This window comes from Coffea arabica, chromosome 11e (assembly GCF_036785885.1).
Source record: "Coffea arabica cultivar ET-39 chromosome 11e, Coffea Arabica ET-39 HiFi, whole genome shotgun sequence".
Lineage (NCBI taxonomy): Eukaryota > Viridiplantae > Streptophyta > Magnoliopsida > Gentianales > Rubiaceae > Coffea > Coffea arabica.
Window position 1 is genome coordinate 15,264,854 of NC_092331.1, and position 20,215 is coordinate 15,285,068.

The window sequence follows — 20,215 nt, forward strand, 5'->3', positions numbered from 1 at the left end:
TGCCATTCATCACCTCATCCCACTTCATCAACAAATCAGCACTATTTGGATGTTAAAAATCTAGATATTGCCGGTTTAGCTATTGTTCAAATAACAAGTTGTGAGATTCATAATTAATATTTAAAGGTGCTTAGAATGTCAAGTGAAAAGCAAGTCGCATTCCAGTTTTACTCATAAATGTGATTACCAGCTTGCAACTATATTATAGTACATAAGGTTAATCACATGTCTATGTAACGTTAGGATAGGTGAGACAAATAAGATAAGCACTCAGGAAATTAAATTGAAAAAAAAGATAAGAAACTGTTGACAAATTAAAACAGTAGTAATTTTTTTTTAAAAAAAAACACCACAAACCTCAACAATAGTTGTGATTAATGTAAATTAGTTGCACTTCCATAACATGCAATAGGTGACTGGTAATGTTAGTATACAATTTGATATCATCCAACAACTTCCACTCTTTTAGACACACAAAATTAACAAAAATGAATGACAAGTCCTTTAGTCATTTTTTATGACATATAAAATTATCAACCTCCACTTAAATCATTCAGCAATATATGAACCAAAATTATTGTATGCTAAAAAATTATGGTGAAGTAGAATTAAACACAAGTAAAGGGACAATTTTTTTTAAATCATACAACTGCCATTAAAATAAAGTATCATTCCAAGCCAATAAGTTAGAATTGATTGCAAATACACACAGCCATAAACAAGTAAAAATAATTGGTACTATGACATGACATGGTATACGACCTCAAAATTAAATTATAATAAGAAAATAAATCTACAAAACTAGTAAAATCAGACACTTTCTATAATTTGGAGCAACCATTTGTTATGACTAAATGGCTAAAGGAAAAATCAGCAACTAAATTTCCTTTTTAGAAATGAACACGTGTTTTGCATATTATCAGCCACAAAAGGATGCAAATTTAGCTACATCAGAATGCCGGCTAAGTCACCTAGTAACTATAGGTGCTGAGTAGACGGGGAGAATATATAGCATATAAAATATTTATACCTGGTACAAATATGCACATTGATCTGCTCCTATTAAAAAGCATTTATGCTTAGCATCCCACCCTATCCCTGTCTCTGGCTTGGCAGAATCTCCCCGGAGATGAGTGAACAACCTCTACTTATCCACCATTCGATAGTACTTGAACTGGCATTGAATTCCTGTACAATTGACCCCACATTCTTAGGTTAAGTAAATGGTCATTGCTGTGTAGTTTGCCAACATGCTATAGGTCAGCTCCCATTTTCCATTTTTCTGCCATTCTATGTAGGTGCGAACATAGAGGTCCTCCTCCTAATCTAGCAAATATTTTTTTATCAAACATCTATGGATAAACAAACAAGTACTTAAAAAAATAGTAACATGTTGTATGCACAATCACCAAATTCGTAGATTTAGCCAACAAAATATCCCACCTCAAAGTAATTTATTAGGCTGACGTCAAAGTCGTTTGAGTCGTACGCAGAATGGACACTAACAAAAGAATAAGGGCTAGATGAGGATTCTGAACAATAATGGAAATTATAACCAAAGCTTCATTATGTGAGTATCTGTGGAGAAAGGATGTATTAGAATGAATTGTAATAGTGGAATGTCTTACCAGTTGGTGAACTTGGTTTCTTCTTTTTTCTCTTGGGCATGAACACTTTCATTTGACAGGGCATACAACTTTACAGTTTGGGTTCACAGAAAATATGATAAAAACAAGGAGAGAAGGATGTCCATAAGAAATTCATAAAAGCAAAACCATAAAATGTCAGGGATGACAAATACAGGAAATACTTCTTGGTCTCTCTATCCAGACACAAGTAAATTTACAAAAGTTTGCAATCTAAAAAAGCAAACTAAATCAATTAGCAAAGTGGTTGTCTAGCAACATCACTTTTTCACAACACAGGAAACCAAACAGGACACCAATAAAATTTGTCAACCTATATGTCTCTGCCTCTGATTTTACATATGTATGTTCTTTAGATGAAGCGTTATCGACTGCAAAGCTAAAAATTTGCATCGCTAAGTAGTAGGTTTAAAGTCCAGTCTCAACTCTTTGATTGGGTTTATAGGTGTTTTTTCATACCACCCTCTGTATCAGAACCAATTGATTGTTCCTATTTCACATAGTTTTATGTCAATTGTATATAATTCAGAGGCAAATTGTCTTCAAAAGTCAGCATGCTTAACGAAAAAATTATGTCCAATTATTAAAGCATATTGGAAGGGGACAATGAATAAGAAACTGAAGAGAAGCGAGATTATCATATTGACCATGAATATCAATTGCTTATACTTAATTCAAAAATAAATGCATGAATGTAGAAATCCAAAAAACCCTAAGAACATCCAAGTTCCTAATTTCATGTGTTTGGAGTTATACAAACAAGCTTCCTATTCAATTGATTTTCTTTTACATACAACAATTGCAATCAAATTGAGGAAATAGTAAGGGTAATAAAACTTCAGAAATAGAAATTACTAACCGATGTACACATAACAGGCAGGGTTAGGGCAAGTGAATTGAGGAAAATTTCGTTCAGTAGCTCATTTCCTTACCGTGGGACAGAGGTTAGAGACCGGCCACACCCAATGACCGGTATTTCAATCCCAATCCATCACTCTCCTTGTCCAGCAGTTCTTGGTCTTTTTGCACATCTAAACCCAAGGCCAGACTTTTATAATACGTTTCCACCCTTTATGCGTACACAGGGAATCAATTCCCTTTCAGATCATTAGCAGAGAAATCGAATCCTTTGGTAGATTTTGCTAGCAATAGCCTGAGGTTGAAAGCCCAAAATAGCTTTTGCAGTTGTTGATTGGAGAAGACAAAGTTATGAAAGTGTAAGAGGATACTGCATGCGAATAAATTCTCTAAAGAGGACAAGTAGGAGCAGTTTTAGCTTTCCTTTATTGAGTTGCTCCAACAATAGGAAGCAACGGTACAAAAAACTTACTGTACTTAGGGTGTGTTTGTTTGGATGTAAAATGTTTTCCGAAAAATATTTTCTACATTTTCTGTTGTTTGGCTCTTAATTAAGTAGGGAAAATATTTGCAGGGGAAAAAATTTTCCTTCAAAAAGGCGAAAAACAACTTACCCTCGCGAGTTACTGAAGTTATTTTCTTTTAATTGAGTGTCTCTGAGTGGGCTCTTTTTGATCAAGGAGACATACATCGGAAGAGACAGAGAGGTCACCAACAACAACCTCCATCTCCGGCGAAGGGACTGATCCAAGGTCAAATTCGAATGATGTAAAATTCTCGGGTCTTTTTCCCCCTCTAAAGGGCACTACGCAACTCTGTCTTTTGTATTTCGATCAAGGACATTGACAGTGGAAAGAAGGGAGAGATCACCAACGAATACCTCCATCTCTGGTGACGGCAACAGCTACGTGACTCAGGTAAGACTCCAGCGTTATGCAAGTCTACAGGTTTTCATTTTGGTTTTCCAATTTAGGGATTTATCGACTTTTTGTTGTGCTGCTACAATTTCTGAATTACGTTACTAATTTTTCTTAAGGATTTGAGATTTTGCTTTGAAAAATCTTTAAACTTTTTTTTCAATCCACGGAAGCTCTTGGTATTCTGAATATTTGGCAAAACTTTGCTCTGTTCCCCTTTTTCATACTGGTAGTAGTTATGCCATTGATTGGAAAGCCATCTTATAACCTGTTGCCTCATTTTGTGGTATCCATTCTTGAGAATTGAGATATGATTTCACTTGTAAGATAGTGACAAGTGCTACATGTATTGATTTTATTATTTCATTGAAAGATTAGGTGATGAGAAGCTATCTTTTTTTTTTTTAATCTTTTGAGGGTAGATGAGAAGCAATCTTTAGTGTCTAAACTATTAGTATATTAGTTTATGTGCTAATGAACTTTGCTTTCTAGTTATTTTTTCCATAATGCAGCAAACGTTCCTTTTCCAATTGCAATAGTATTACTGAGAGTTGGGTTAAGGGTCAATATAGACTTTAAACTCTCTTGTTCAAATTGCTTTATTGAACACATAAATACATCTTATTTTAGCAACTCGCAGTTTGTGTTGTTTGTATTCAATTGGTACATCTATTACTGCCAAATATCCTTTCTAATTAATACTTGAGTGGTTAGCATGGAAGATGTATGATACTGCTGTATAAGTTGCAAAGGATACTTTCATTCTCGTATTTTAAATTTATATTTAAGTTTAGGGTATTGATTTAGATGTTGTCAACTAATTTTGGAAACTTTTTTTTGGTTTTCTCTGTTCTTTTTAGATCATAGCAAAGGACTTGTTCAAGGCCCTGAAAGAGAAATGTGATAAGAGATCTACACATCTTTGTTGCACAAATGATTCTAGTTGTATCTGGTAATATCACTTGTGACAACTTTGGAGTAAAGGACATAAATTTGGTTGATAATGGTGAGAGCTAGATATTGTGGTTAACATGACCTAGCTGCAACAACCAACTTTGAAGAAAAGCAAATGGTATCAATTATGCTTGAGCAACATAAATATAGGCTTGAAAAGTATATTGATTGAGTTATTCTTCCAGATGTTTGTCGGTAGACATGAAGGAGAAATATATGGTAATTGAGTTGTTATCGATTAGATGTAATGGTTTTCTTGTCTTATCTTGTACTGGGGTCACTTGGTAAGTTTTTTTTTTTTTTGAGTCACTTGGTAATTTACAGATTGGCTCGAATGTTTTCATATCTTGCAAAACACATTGTTGTCATATCAAGGTGATCTATAAGCCTTTTGTGAATGTAGTTTAGTTTCATCAATAAAAAAAATCTGACTTGTAATTTCTAGGACTAGGGAATGCCACTACTTACTCGGAGTATGAGTGGTGATTGTGTTTTGTTTAAATTTAGATTTGTCTTGATTGGTGTTCTGGACTTCTGCTTCTGGTCTGCCAGCATAACTATGGTGCATAACTCTGGAGCATACACTATTAGTTTCAATATTGTTGTTACTATAATTGTCACGACTGTCTTAGTCATATATTTGAACATGAGCAACTAGCAAAATTTTTAGTGAAATGACAAAACTAAAAAGACAGGATACATAATGAGTACTCAGTTTTCTATATGCAACAATTCTGGAAGAGTTTTAATTGTGTTGTGACTAAATAGTATGTCAAATAACTTAATCTATACATACATTTTTAAGTTTGCAAAAGCAAACACTTGATTCTTTGTAGCATATTTGAAATATCAGGTTTGGTGAAAAAGTACAACATGAATGGAAGTATGTGAAAAAGTCAGATATTCTAATTTTTTAAGGCTAAGAATGAAGTAAAATTATAATCAAATGAGAAATATTTGTAATTACCATAAATTCTAAAGGTAAAGAGTGAAGTAAAATTATAATCAAATGGGAAGTATTTGCAATTACCATAAGCTCTGTAGGAAAGTATCTTGAACATTTAAATCAAACACTAGAAAATGGGTTTAGAAAATATTTTCAGTAGGTTAACCAAACACAGGAAAATTATAAAAATGAAATCATTTTCCTGGAAAATGACTTTCACTGAAAACATTTTCCAAGGGAAAATATTTTACACCCAACCAAAAAGACCCTTAGTGTAGTCTCATGCCAACAATTGATATGAGTTTTGCTTTTAACGGTCATGACACTTAGGAATGGGTTTGTGGAGTCATTTCCACGTGGGAAACTATTGAAACATCTCTTGTTATCGGTTTTCATTACGTATTCCATGTGGGAGATTTGTTGGGAGATATATATTGAACCTTATTTGGGTTATTTGTCTTGTTATCCAAACACCTTTGTCACATATTATTTGGAAAAATCCAAATATTACATATCCAAACACTCTCAATATTTTATTCCGAACAATGTGTGTTGTCATCTTTCTATGAAAAAAAGCAATGTTTTTATCTCCTTCTTTTAGCCACAAAACTCGAGATTTCGCTTTGTAAAAAGCCTCCCCAGCATGAGATAATGCATAATATTCATCCATCAATGATCTTTCCTGAGTTATGATTCATCATTAAAGGGCTTTTCTTACAGCAAAGCTTGAGTAGCCAGCATTTGTTCTTTCTTCTGCAGCACACGAACTCTGCCATAATGTATTTTGTTTAACTGTTTCAATTCCCCGTTTAATCTCTTGAACTTTTGACAAATAGCAACTATAGGATTACTCCTGATAGTTTTAGTCCAAGATCTTAGCAATGTAGATTTCAACTTCCTATGTTTCATCCAAAATTTTTGGAATTTGAAAGTTTTCGGCCCAAATCTTTGACTACTATGTATATCAACTTGGATGGGAGAGTGATCTGACATACCAGTCCCAACATTTCCACTTCAACATGAGGAAACTGAGTATACCAGGCTTCATTGGCAAATATTTGATCTATTATTCTATATTTTTTATCTGATGCTTCCTTATTATTGCACCAGGTGTAGAGGAAACCCCTGCTAGGATGTTCCTCCACATCTATAATTTGCAAACACATTAAAATCCTCCATGGCATTATATTCAAACTCCTCACTGCCAAGCCTTTTCTGTATGATTCCTGATGGCATTAAAATCCCCAAGTATCAACCATGGCATATCCCCAATGAGAGGCTTTATTTGCTAGAGATGAGACCATAGAGCTTTCTTTCCTTTGTCTTATTTTTCCTATATACTGCAGTGACCACAAACGGCTGAGTTTCAAGGCTATCCACAATACATAATATAGCCTACTGGTGACTTGACAGTAGACCACATTTCATAACAGATTCGTTCCAGCATACCCAAATACAACTGGCATTTCCTGGTATAGTGTTCTGTCCTAATTTCCATTACAGCAAACAATGTGCAAAGACATAGTTAATATTTACATCTTTGATTTTATTCTCTACTATTCCAACTATAACTGGTTGTATACTATTTACAGTTTTACTAAGTTCTTTCTGTTTTAAGGGGTCAATTAGCCCCTTCACATTGCAACACAATAATCTCATGTTATAGTAGGGGAGAAAAGTTTAGTGCAAACCTTCTTCTGAGCACCTCTACCAAATTTTTCTACTTTCATCTCCACTGCTGGACATTCTTCCACTCCTTCCAGTAAGCTGTAACTATTTTGGATGTTCTGTGTCTCAATTTCAATTTTCTCCTTGCCCTTGGAAATCCGTTTGTTTACACTACTGGCTCTTCTATTAACCACTTCACCTTTGTTTGATGTTTTCTTTTCTGCAATAACCGACTCTACTTTTCCCTCATTTGATTCTGCTACTCTCCCATCACCTTCCACCTCTTCCTTATCCACAATTGGAACAGAGATCTGCATAGGTTCATCCCTTTGCACTCTTGATAGTGGTATCCACTTTGTCAGCATATGTATAGGACAATCCTGAGTCTGATGTCCAAACTTTTTGCATTTTGTGTAACTAGGTGGTATCCACTCTTATTCTACATCCTAATATTCCAGCTTCCTAGTTTCATTCACATAAGGAATCTTTGTTGGTCTAACTGCTCCTATTTTTAGCTCCACAGATACCCTTGCATAAGCTACTCCAGATTGATTAGCAGTCTATTTATCTGTATACAGAGGTCTGCCATTGTAACTAGCAAATTTGCTCAAGGAGGCCTCATTATAATAATGCAATCGTAGATGAGCTCATTGAATCCAAATTGGGACAGCATCAAGCTATTCCTTCCTCATATCCAATTCTGGGCTCCAAGGCTCCAAAAACGACATTTTACTTGCAATTGGCCATGGAGATTGCTCCAATACACATGTCTGACTCTCAGCAGAGGAAAAGTTGAATATAAAAATGCCATTCTTCAAGGATATCACCTCAACCTTCCCCATTTCAGCCCATCTATTTTCCACAAATTTCTGGACAACGCTAAATGGAGGATTGAATCCCAAAGCAAAGCCTACTACCGCATGCTGCTATTTCTCCAATCCTTGAGATACATCCTCCATCAAAACTTGGATTGGGCATTGATCTTCCGGTGGAATAAATTTAAGATTCAATCCCCCATGAGCTGGTTGAGCTCCACTGACTACTTGTGCCCAAGACTTACCACCCATCTCTGGTGAATAATGCTCTGGATTCACTTGTCCAATAGCTTGCTCCAGCTTCCCAGGTTGAATTTGGCTAACATCAAGTCCCAAAATTGAAGCATGAATGGCTTGAAGTGTCAGCCACTCCATGAATTGGGACTTTAGAACCTTACTTATGGCGACTTTAAGCAAGAGAGAAGAAGACAGTTGGCTAACAAAACTCTAAAAAAATGCAAAAAACCAATAGGATGAAATGTATGCGAATGTGAAGTTGAATCAGAATATATACAGAAACAAGAATGCAGAGCTGCCAATGTGCAACAATGGCAGAAGTTTACTCTGCGCAAGTTAGCAGACACAATTGCCAAGTACGCATGTTAGCCCATACAGTTTGACTTCAATAGGGTAATTGATTTATATTTTAATGAGCATCCATGTTTTGTACTAACAAACCAAATAATGGTATGTAGTTGGTAATTAATTAATATTTTAATCTTAAGTGCAAGGTTTTTTTTACACATAAAAACCAACACCAGACACGTCTAATGGCAAAACAAATTATAAAAATTCAATCTTTTAATAATAAAACTATTGTCTGATAATAATTTTTTTAATCTAAATTATAGGTTCATTTCTTCAGCACACAAATCTCAATGTGATATCCCATTAGTCAACGTATGCAAGAAAAGTTCCAAGATTATGCTTAATTAATTTAGCACAAACATATGTTAGTATAGAACTCCTTGTAACTTACTATAATGACAAAAATGAGGTTCATACACTCATGTCCTTTTCAAGTCCCATGTGTAGCATAAAAAACCCATTAAACCCTAACATCATAGTCCCCACACCCTTAACTTTTTTTCTGACATCTTTCCATTTTGGGTTAATACTTTGAGAGTTTTAACTATTTCTTAACAAGCACTTCTTAATTGAAAGATAATTTACTGAAACATATCCTAAATCGTGTACAGATCAGTATACTCATCCCTTGGTTGCTTCACCCAGTCCATTAAAATCACAAACTTCACAATTTCCTCGATTACTGAAGTTGGTGAAATGATTAGGCTGCAAAACTCATTGTATGCCACCTATCTCCCTAATTTACCGAACAAGATAAGGAGTTTTTCACTTGGTCAACTTTCGGGATGTTTCAATCTGTGGGGTTCGCTTGTTCCAATACCCTTTTGGGCATTCTTGTCCATGCGAGAATATTCGTCCAACACAGGACCCATGTAACCGAATGATTTACTAGTAGAAATTGACAAAATAACTCGAATTGCGCGCATTTTCCAATTTAATGACCTTTTTTGTCACAAAAAAAGTTAGGTGATCAAACTGTCCCATTTTTAATAGTTGAGTGATAATTTTGGCCCTTCACTCTAGGGAAAAAATAGTCAAGGATATCTATAGTATTATAACACTCTTGCGCATGAATGAAGTAACACTAGACTTTTAAACCTTGGGGGGCAAAGTGTACATAAAACTTATATAGCGTGGCAAAAGTGAAACTAATTCCTAATTAGGGGGCAAATTGCAATTAAGTCTCTGCATATTTTTCCCAAATTGCACTCCAACAATTGAAAAGCAAGAATTAGTAATATCGGAGAGAAAGAGCCCAAAAATTCCAATCCAATAGAATGAGTAGTAGTAATTACAACGGCAGAAAGAAGATGGAGAAGTCAGTTGAAGAAGATGAAGTGGATGAATTGCTGAAAGCTGCACAAGATGATATGCTTCTTAAACTCAGCCTCAATTCCCACATGACCCACTCTTCCTCTCAATTTTCTAGCATTGACCCTGATCTTGATTCACGCTTTCTAGCCCTGAAAAAACCCCATCAATCAAAATCAAATTCAAAATCAATATCAAAATCAAAGCTTGATGATACAGCAGGCACAACCCAGCAAAACCCAGAAAAGGTTTTGCAAAATATCGATGAAAGTGATGATCTTTTTGCAAGATTTGCTGCTCTCAAGAGTTCTCTTCCTTCGTATAATACTTCTGTTAGAGATGGTCAAGTGCAGCAGCAGCAGCAGTTGATGGATGATGATGGTGCTGGAGAAGAAGATGAAGTGGAGAAGGTAATTAAGTGGGCTATTGATGCTGCTAGGCTTGACCCTTCTCCTCCCTCTAATTCTAATGATGATGCTGCTAGTGATGCTGATGATGTTAGTGATGAGGAGGAGGATGATGGTCATGGTGTTGATGCGGGGAAAAAGAGTAAAGGGAAATGATGAGTGGGTGTAGTATGACTGTTTTTGTCAATTGTCATTCTCTGCAAACTGTAAGAGTTAGAGCTAATTCATAAAGAATCAAAATTTTGAGACTTTCTACTTATTTCTAAATTGTTGTTGTTTTGAAGCATAAATTAAATACACATTGCTGAATAATCTTCTGTATTTGGTGTGACGTAAGAATGGGATTTGGTTTACATAATGAAAAATTTAATTGTTTTTTTCTCTTACGGTGCTTTCATTGGACGGAGGTCAGATTTTTTCACTATCTCTAAGTTTAAACTGTAGAATGATATGCTAACAGGCCTAAAATTAGTGGTCTTTTGGAATATGTTAGTTTTACTCTATCTTCTGAAACACTCCAAGGAGCATTATTTTGCATCATGATTTTCTGTTGAATGATTCTTTCATCCTACCACAGTGATTGTCTGAAAAATTTTTATTACCATATTTGTTTTCCGATTGCATTTTCTTTGAAGTTAGCTGGGTTTGCTTTAAAACTAGGAGTGAGCCTTGGGAAAAATCGCATACTGTTAGAAAGTTGAGTAGAATTACTTCATGGAAAGCTCAAAAATTGGTGGTTAGTAGACCTTGATTCTCAAATTCAGACCAAAGTTGCAATTGCTTGGTTCCGCAATTCAGCTGTTTCACTGCATATGTTTCTAATTTTTGGTCTTTCAAGTGGTTAAGAACTCTTCCAATTCATTTGGCTTAGGTATTCATATTTACGTAGAAAAGACTCTGTAAAGAGACTCTTCATTTTAACACTATTCACTCCTTTGCATGTAAAAAATTTGATCATGCTTAAAGGAATCTTGGTTTCCGCAAAACAATGATTGGGGGTTGCAGATGACATAGACTAGCACTAGCAAGTTCTGAATAGTTTCTACTTGCATTTCTGTCAACTTTATGTGGAGGCAGACCAGATTGCTCTAAAGGGTGCCTTGATAATTTTTCACCATTTTGGATGTTTAGAAAACTATGTGATTAATAATAGAAATACTGTACACTATGTCATTATCTTTTCTAATTGAATCTTCAACCTGCTGCTAGCAAAACAGTGCAATGGGTTAAAGCTTAAATATTTGGAATATTTCACGTTATACTAAAATAATTGAAGAGGTTGCCACTTGATGGATTCCAAATTGGGTTGTCACATTGCCTGTTTGAGTGGAATCTAGAGTAGACAAATTCTGTTGCTATGATGCAATAATCTTATTGCTAGATGCTAACCATCCTTATTGATGTGGTGTTAACTATTTTAGTAATGCAAAAATAGGCCATAAATGTATTAAGTTTTTTTCTTAACTGGATTTCTGATCTCCAAAAGAGCAAGACTTCTTTCTTTTCACGCTCGTAGTTCTGCAAATACAGCACTTCATCTTTGTGCAAGCAGGATCCAATAATTGGGTATCATTTGACGCTTCAAGCTTTTATTTTTGGAGATCTTTTGATTTGAAATGGAAAGAGGCATTAAGTGAAAGTAGTTGCAACTAAAATACTGCCTCTGTCTTTTACAAATTTCCTCTCCTTTACCTCATCTTTCGTCTCTTTTGATGGAGACTGGCAAGGAAAGAATCTAAAATAGAAAGCCAAGGCTTGTGCAAAAGCTTGAGAACGCAGAGGTATAGTCGTCTGTGGTTATGTCTTTTCTGCAAATAGAATTTCTATCCAGAAAATTCCCCCCTCTGTTTAGTTAAAACTATTTACCATCAATATTGAAACTCATTGTACTCAAGGGCCTGTAGTTTCCAACAATTAGTGGTTTGATCTCTGGTTACTGATGAATTGTTGAGAATGAAATTCTAATATGATTGATGTCCTAGATGAAGAATTGTGCCTGCAATCTCTTTGGTGTGAGTAGGAGCACATCCAGGTTTTGTTTAGGATTTCAGAATGGACAAGAGAGTTCGATGTATATATGATGCAAGTGACAGAATATGATCCAGATCAATATTTTAGCATCATACTGGCGGTAATTTAGAAGTTCTGTTATGCAGATTATGGATGAAATGCACAATGGAACCCATACATTGCTTACTTGTGTTTGTGATCTTTGAAATCATTGACTGCTTTAGTTCTTTTATATCACTAAACCCTAGTGGCATGACCTGGCTAAGATTTTGTGTCCAGGCCATTTTTGCCTGAAAAGAAACCTGCAAGTTCTTTCTTCACAATTTTCTCTTTAATTAGGAATGATCTGCTTTTATTTTCTAGGACCCAGCCTAATTATTATTTGTTTTGATCCAACCTAATCATCAACCACAGATTTATGAACTTGTATTGGTATTTGCACAAATTTTATTTGTTGGATAGAAGAATATACTGCTTTATACATATTTGGAATGCTTTATCAAACACAATAACTTCTTCCTTTATGGAGATTAAGCCATTTTTTAGTTTTTGTTCTAATATAAATGCTGTCTAAGCTACTTGATTAATACTTGCCGCTTGGAATATGATGACATCCAATATGCTTTCCATGAAATTAGTTTTGTCTGCTACACTTTCAAAAGCTTGATTGTTGAGATTTGATTCCATTACTATCAAGCTCTACATTTATTTCCTAGAGTAACCTTCATCTTTTCCAACCAGGAGAGGAGAACAATTTTGTCGGAGTGCATTTAAAAGGTTTTCATGTATGAGATTTTATATTTTCCTTTTGGAATGTGCAAGTATTAGTTACAGGAGATGTAGGCTCTCATGGTTGTATACTTCTAGATGTTATGTTTTGATACTTTGTGGAACTTAAAGATCCAGAAGAGTGCTTTTAGTTATCTACAACTAGCTGCAAGCAAAGGAATCCCCGTGCCAAGATCAGTAAAGGGATAATTTGCAGAAAACATTACCTTAATTAGGCGTGTTAGTTTGTCAGATTCCAAATGCTTTGTTAGTTCAATAATAAACTGCAGTTATATTATCTACTTCAATTGAAATGAAATACTAAAATAAATGGTAAATCCATATCTGGCAATTCCAATCCACATTCTAATGCACAATTGTGCATGCAATATCATATTGTTCACTTTGGCTATTAAGTAAAGAGTGGGGAGATAAACTTCCAATTTTATAATTGGCATTTTAATACTATGTTCACACTTCTGTCTGCAACTCTTTTATTTTAGAACGGAGTATTCTCTCTCTCTCTCTCTCTCTCTCTCTCTCAACCCACTCTTCCTTTCTAGTATCCTTTGATCACTCCCTTGGGAGAAATAGGTAGAGGCCACTTGTCCATGACTTGGTTTGTATGAGATTTGATAGTTTTTGTTTTTCTTTTGTTGGTGCTTTACTAGCATTTCTCTTTTCTAAATCCCCTGAGTTTCCTGTTTTCACACTCTATTCTTTATGCTAACAAACTTATGTGTGTTTCTGAATTACCATATCTCTAATAAATCCCTGGAATTAAACTGAAGGGCTGCAAGTTATGAGTTGTTATGATGTAGTCTGACTGGGCATTTGTTTCAATTATGCAGTTATAGTGCGGCTAAATGTTCTGAAAAGTTTGTTGGACTTTATTCTTTGTTTGAGATAGATTCTAAGTTTTGTTTCTTCATATATGGTGTTTTATCCTATTTGGCATCTTGTGTTACTCTAAATTTTGGTTCTAAGTTTGTTCTATTTCAGTCTGTTGTTTTTAGTCAAAATATAGTAGCTTTTATTAGGTAAACTTTCTGGTCTAATTTCTTCAAGCATGTAAAGGACATATTGATAGTTGTTACTGACAGAGCAAAGCAAAAGAAATTGGTCTTGCCTGTAAATTTATCTTTATAGTAAGAGTTGTTTATGCACATCACAAGGGAATACCTGATTTTACCCGTGTTACTTTTCTATATGGTAATTACAATAGGAATTTATGCCCAAGGTCTGGCATTATCCCAACCTTACATCTACTTTCTTCTTTGTTCTTTAGTTTTGTCTTGCTGTGTTGTTTTTTTTTTTTGGGAAAGGGGGGGGGGGGGTGGGGGTGGGGTTTCTTTCTCTTCTGAGCATAGCTTGGTGTATGAGATCATCAGGTCACCATGGAACGGACATGTTGTCATAGGATTTCCCTGAAATCTCACAGCTCTTGGAGAGCATTGCTATTTCCAATCTGTTTTGTGGTGATTCCTTAGAACTGTCATATCCAACATCGACTACTGAATGAAGCAATATTTCAGTAAGTCACCATCTCTCTCTTGTTTGAAAGACTTTTTCTAGTCAATTAACTCTGTTTTCTCTTCTTCGTCTTCATACTCTAGAGCTAATTGTATCCACATTTCTTATAGTATAGTCATGCAAAACCATCCTGGCAAAGTTGTGGATAGTGACCATTGGCCTCTTGCTGGTCGTCGTCTGCTGGATCAAGATACCAAAACTGTAGACAGCCCAACTCCTTGATGGCTCTGTTCCTGGTCCATATTCAGGCATCTTTCAAGAATTTGCAAGTAAGAAGATTTTTTATAATTGCCCATCTGATGTTACTCTAGAAACCTCGAACTGTTGGGTAAAGAAAAGAATGCTGTAACATGAGGACTTAAGATACCACAGTATTTAGCAGGCTAAATGTCAACTAGTCAAATCAAACAATTGTATATGGAAGCTTTAGACAGTTGCAGAATCATAAACATTTTGAAATTTGAGAAATACCTCGTTAGTTATATGGTATGTGTTAATGCTATTTTTTTAAGGGTTTTATTTTTTTATAACTTCTTTTAGAAAGAACAATGTTGCAAATTCCGAGCAAAGCAAAAATTTATCAACCTGGACCTCCATAGCCTACAGTTCCTTTTTACTCCTGTTGGACCATACTTATACAAAGTTTTCACTTCTAGTAGAAATCTGGCTAACCGAAAATTTCCCACAAGCCGTTATATCATGGCAAGAAGAACATTACCTGGCTTTATATCACAATAAATTATTTGTTTCTGGCACTGGTTGTGAACGTAATGAATTGAACTTCCTATGTAATATTTGTTCTTTGAAAAAGATTTAGTTTGTTGGATGTTTCTATTTGTCTAGACGTCCCTTGGGCATTTAATCAAGAAGTAGAGCTATAAACTCATTTTTGTGAAAATCAATACTCGAGCAAGCAGTTGTAATCTTAATATGATTTCTGCCAAACACTTGCCTAAAGATGATGTTCAACAAGAAACTTGTGGAAGCTCCTTTATGTTGAAAATTGATTACTTCAACAGTGATAGTTAGTCCATTGTGGTCAAATTATCCTAAACAGCACCAAAGCTAGCATACAAATTACTTTGTCTTTGGATAATCCATTATTTGCTTGAAGTAGTTTTCCTGTAAGAATGTTCCAGGAATGGATTTTCTGTGGTTGATTCTGCAGGGAAAACTTTTTTTATGCTCCAAATAAAGCAGTAGATAAAAGACAACAACAGGGTGGCTCTAAGAACCATAGAAACTACTGAAGGGATCATTTTGTGGATAACATACATCTTCCGTAGCTTTCGTTTTCTGACGTTGCATCTCTACAGCTAAGAACAGGTGCACCACTGTAACGACTATTATGTCTGATAACTGGTACAGCACTAATGTCTGCAAAAGGATATAATAGATTCTTCATAAAGTTGTTGAGAGAAAGATCTTAGTTGTGAACTCTGCTTAGCTGGAGAGACAGGCCCCTGGAAGAAGTTCCCCTTTAGGTATAATATGCTAGGTTGCTGCAGGTCCCAAGAAAGTTCTCTGGACAAGATAAATGATTTTCAGATATGGCCAACTCAACAAAATTCTTCAGGTTGCCAGAATTGAAGGAATAGATCCAGTTAAATGGTTTTGTGCTAGACTTAATGATTGATAACAATGCTATACTGAAGAGACTTTCTACTTCGGTTCCATTGAGCTTATTTCTGGAAGGATTGAGAACTAGTAAGTTTTGACAGTTTCCAAATTTTGCAGGCGTATATCCTTTTAATTTGTTTTCATTCAGCCATAGATCATTCAAGAGCAACAATTTCCCATAGGATATGGAAGGTTTCCTGATAAAGTTCAGCCTTTTTTGGCTTTTGAAGATTACCAATTCCAGTGGGAAAAAAGGGCAGTGGGCTTGTCATAATACTCCATAAATAACCAATTTAGGTTGACAAGATCACCAATGCACAACGAATGTCACCATAAACCTGTGTGAAGTTACTGCAAACTGTACAAGCTTAGTGGAGAATCTGCATGCATCATTTGTTATAGCTCATCGTAAAATCCAGATTGCTGCAGTTAGTGAATTCAAAAATGATTGAGCTCATCTAGTTCCCCACTAACAACATTAGTTTTTTTCTGGAGAAGTATCTCCATAAGCTGTTGTAGGTTTTAAAAATCAATTGACACCTTTCCAGTAAAACTGTTGCTTGACAACTTAAACAGCCTTAGCTTTGTAGAATTTGATAGTGAAAGTGGAAGAGCTCCAGTAAAGTTGTTGCTTCCAAGCTGATAAAGATGAAGATGGGGAAGCACGAGCACAAAGCCTGATGGAAGTTCTCCACCATGTTAATGGATGATGGGCATATACCTGATAGATTGTTGCTGCAGAATGTTAGGAATCTTAATTTTCTCAGTGCATCTGGAGTTCTCCCTTAGAGGGCATCAATAGCAGCTGATAAACTCAGAAGAGAGGTAAGATTTCCCCAAATAAGAAAAAAGAGTATTGGCTCCTGTAAAGTAGTTGTAGTGAATGAACTTTGTTTTTGTTAAGGAACCAAGTTTTGGAAGTCTCTGACCAAGTGTGTTAATTGCCACAGCAAGGCAACTAAGGTTGAATCAGTTAGACAAGTTGGCTGGTATCCGCCCTTCCCTTCGAGAAGATTCCTGTCAGGTCTAGAATCTTCATTTCAAGACGATAACCAAACTTGATAGAAATTCCACATTGAAGGGTATTGTTGTGGAGATTTATCATATAACAAAAGTTTCAGTTTATACGTCAGTCCCTCTGGAAATTAAACTAATGATGGTTACTCTGCTGTGTTCAGCTCCACAGGTGACACCTTCTCACTGGCAAAATAGAGTATGAAAGTTGCTAAATTCGGTTTGAAATCCCTTATACTCAAAAAGGGATTTGATTGGACCACTTTAGTAATAATTGTATAAATAACTATAGATGACTGTTTTTTGAAACAAAATTTTCACTTTTCTTGTATTTTCTTAGCACTCCATCTGAGTTGGAGGCTAGACACTTGTATAAGCATACTTATGGGTGCTAATAGTCAATGATGCAACAATTGTAGACATTTATAATCAACAGAAACTATGGATTCCATAGATAGTGAAGAACTCAACTAACCAACTTTGACATTTCTTAACCTTAAACTACATAAGCAAATTTTTGGCAATTGCTAAAATGGTGATAGATTTCTTCTGAGGATTCTCCAATCAATGAGGTGCTTCAAATTTCGACATAGGCATTAAAAATTTAGGTGTCACTCACGGCGCAATCACAAATCAAAGCTTCAAACAAGATTTATTATTGATGACCGGTAAAATATTACAAGCAAAACACAGTTTGATGATACATTAAAATCGCATTACCCAACAATTGAAGCTCAAGAAAAGAGCTACCAAAGAAAACAGATCCTCAATATGTTTATTTCAATCATCCAACAAGTATGTGGACATATATGAAGCAGCATTGATCACTTGTATACATCAGGATTTGCGATGAGGTAGGCTTCCACAGCCTTGAACATGGCCGAGGACCTTTCTTTTGCTGCCTTAATTTGCTGTTTTGCTCCCTCAATTTGTTCTTCGGTATACTCGATATTGCCCTTGGGGTAGTATGTGCTGGTGGTCTTACAGATTGACCCTCCATCAGCTGAGGCTTCGATTTTAATCACGTTAGCTACTTTTTCAATCTTATCACTGAAGGCATCGCTTTCAAGAATAGTATAGCTGTAGGTGAAGTTGTCTTTGTCAATTCCATCGACTCTTTGTTTTGCACCCTTATATTGACTACCTAAACATTCAACAAAGTTCAAAAAATATATATATAAAATTATTAGAATTTATGGACAAAAAATTATGAAATGATGATTAAGTGAATCTTTAGAACTAACCTTCACCAAAAGTGATCAACTTGATGGATCCCACTCCTCCATCTCCTTCAACGATTTCGACCTTTTTAATGGCCTGTGGCAGCACCTTAGTAATGAAGTGGTCATCAAGGATGAAGGCCTTGAACAACCTTGCAGGAGGGATTGAGCAGGGGACCTCATAATCACAAGTGAGAGGGGCCATGATGCCTTGCTTGGTGTTTGGGAGTAAACAAAAGTTCTCTTCAGGAACAAAGGCTTTGAAGAAATGTGTAGTTCTTGAAGAGGATCTGGGGTGCTAAGCAATGCGACTGGAGATGGTATTTATAGAATGAAATTGTAGTGTGAATCTTCTAAATACAAAGGACCTACACTGGACTTTAGAGGTGGGCAAAAAACCCGGTCCGATCCGAAACCCGGCTAACCCGATCCGATCCGAAAAATAGGATATCCGATCCTATTTTTCTTAGCGGGGCAGACACAGGTCGGGTACCCGCAAAAACGGATACGGATACGGATCAGCAAAATAAAAACTCGCGGGTACCCGACCCGCAAGATATATTATCTAAATATTAAAAAAAAAAGGGTTCATTATATAATTTTATAATTTTTAATCATAAGTGTAAGTAAAGTGGTTCACAACCTCATATTTTAATCTCATATGATCCGCCTCTCCTCATTTTGTCTAAAAAAAGCGAATATTCTTGGCGAAATCTGAACCAAATGAATAAACAAAGAAAAATTTGTGAAACTCTATCATAAAAATTGTTCGTTCCTTTCATCCTTTTTCATTTTTATTTTACTTCCATCGATCTTTCCTACAAATTTTTCATCAATTCAATCAAGAATTTGTATTTGGAGCTCCAATTTTTTGTTAGCTAGATAATTAAAACATTTGTGTCTTTCATTTATTTATTTATTTTATTGCAATTGTGCCTCTTAAATTTGCCTCCTTTTATTTTAGTGCAAGAAATTTATTTTTCTTTTTCATCACCTTTAATGCAACAAGGTCTATTCCAACGATGTAAGAAAGTTGGGGAAAATTTTTCAAGATTATTTTGGTTATACTTTCTTCAAAAATTATTAGCTCTGTTCAATTCTTTTCCGGATTTGATTCCACAATCGACTCATTTTGGATGCAATCTTGTACCATAACATCCTTAAGGAAGTTGAAAAAGTTGTCATATACTTATTATCCATGTGTTTGTTATATTGTAGAAGGATGAAATGCGTGAGAATGGTGATGTACTCAAAATTATTATAAAATTTCGTTTTATCTATTAGATATTATAATTGTAATATGTACTAAATTTATGAAATCAGTTTGATTATTGGATGAAATATGTGAGAATGGTGATGTATGGATTTTGATTATAATATCTCTACCAATATTAATTGGAAAGCATATTTTTTTTATTGGAAAACATATTGATATTAAGTGAAAAATATCTTTTTATTGAAAAATAATTTTTTTTTAGGAGCGGGTACCCTATGACCGCCCCTTTTTTTCGGGTACCCGAATAGCGGGTACCCGAAAATATTAGGAGCGGGTTAGGGTCGCAAAATGGCTGATCCGATATTTTAGGGTCGGGTCAGCCAAATCTTGTTAGGGGCGGGTACCCGACCTGTGCGCACCCCTACTGGACTTCATGGTCAGTCTTCTTGTGCTGGCGAGGTATTGTGATGTAAATTTTGACACTAATGGGCACTGATAATCCAACTTTGTTGGATTGTGATGTATAGTTTTGAGTAAAATGGACGCAATTTGTTGATGGTCTGATTTATTAGTATCTTAAAAATTCATCCAACTAAAGCAACTGAGGCCGGTGATAATATTTGGAATTTGTTAATGGTCTAATTTATTAGTATCTTATTAGATCTGAGTTTTTTCAGATCTTGATTATTAGATATGGAATTTGTTGGATTTATTCACCAGATTT

At 35.3% G+C, this 20,215-nt stretch overlaps 2 protein-coding genes and 1 long non-coding RNA gene across 9 annotated transcripts; 2 read left to right on the forward strand and 1 right to left on the reverse strand.

The window, feature by feature from the left end:
* The first annotated feature begins 9,608 nt into the window (after window positions 1–9,608).
* LOC113717728 (uncharacterized) lies at window positions 9,609–10,422 on the forward strand. The gene has a single exon (XM_027242526.2). The coding sequence runs from the start codon at window positions 9,670–9,672 to the stop codon at window positions 10,264–10,266; it is 597 nt and encodes a 198-aa protein (XP_027098327.1). The 5' UTR covers window positions 9,609–9,669; the 3' UTR covers window positions 10,267–10,422.
* Window positions 10,423–14,242: 3,820 nt separating this feature from the next.
* On the forward strand, window positions 14,243–17,250 carry LOC113719378 (uncharacterized). 7 transcript variants are annotated; one of them, XR_011825502.1, is made up of 5 exons: window positions 14,243–14,422; window positions 14,537–14,690; window positions 15,590–16,866; window positions 16,992–17,123; window positions 17,220–17,250. It is a non-coding gene; the product is annotated as an uncharacterized lncRNA (long non-coding RNA). The 7 variants fall into 7 exon arrangements; XR_011825503.1 differs by having other exon boundaries at window positions 14,532–14,690; window positions 16,992–17,250; XR_011825507.1 differs by having other exon boundaries at window positions 16,946–17,250.
* Window positions 17,251–17,686: 436 nt separating this feature from the next.
* Window positions 17,687–18,572, reverse strand: LOC113717781 (major allergen Pru ar 1-like). The gene is made up of 2 exons (XM_027242588.2): window positions 18,300–18,572; window positions 17,687–18,199 (listed from the first exon to the last, which is right to left on the reverse strand). The coding sequence occupies exons 1-2, from the start codon at window positions 18,478–18,480 to the stop codon at window positions 17,880–17,882; spliced, it is 501 nt and encodes a 166-aa protein (XP_027098389.1). The 5' UTR covers window positions 18,481–18,572; the 3' UTR covers window positions 17,687–17,879.
* Between the last annotated feature and the right edge of the window lie 1,643 nt (window positions 18,573–20,215).

Bases quoted from the DNA above. Each gene is read 5' to 3' on its own strand.
- LOC113717728 (XM_027242526.2), top strand. From the start codon at position 9,670: ATGAGTAGTAGTAATTACAACGGCAGAAAGAAGATGGAGAAGTCAGTT.
- LOC113717781 (XM_027242588.2), bottom strand. From the start codon at position 18,480: ATGGCCCCTCTCACTTGTGATTATGAGGTCCCCTGCTCAATCCCTCCT. The intron at 18,200-18,299 runs GTTAGTTCTAAA...TTGAATGTTTAG, and splicing joins GTTGATCACTTTTGGTGAAG to GTAGTCAATATAAGGGTGCA.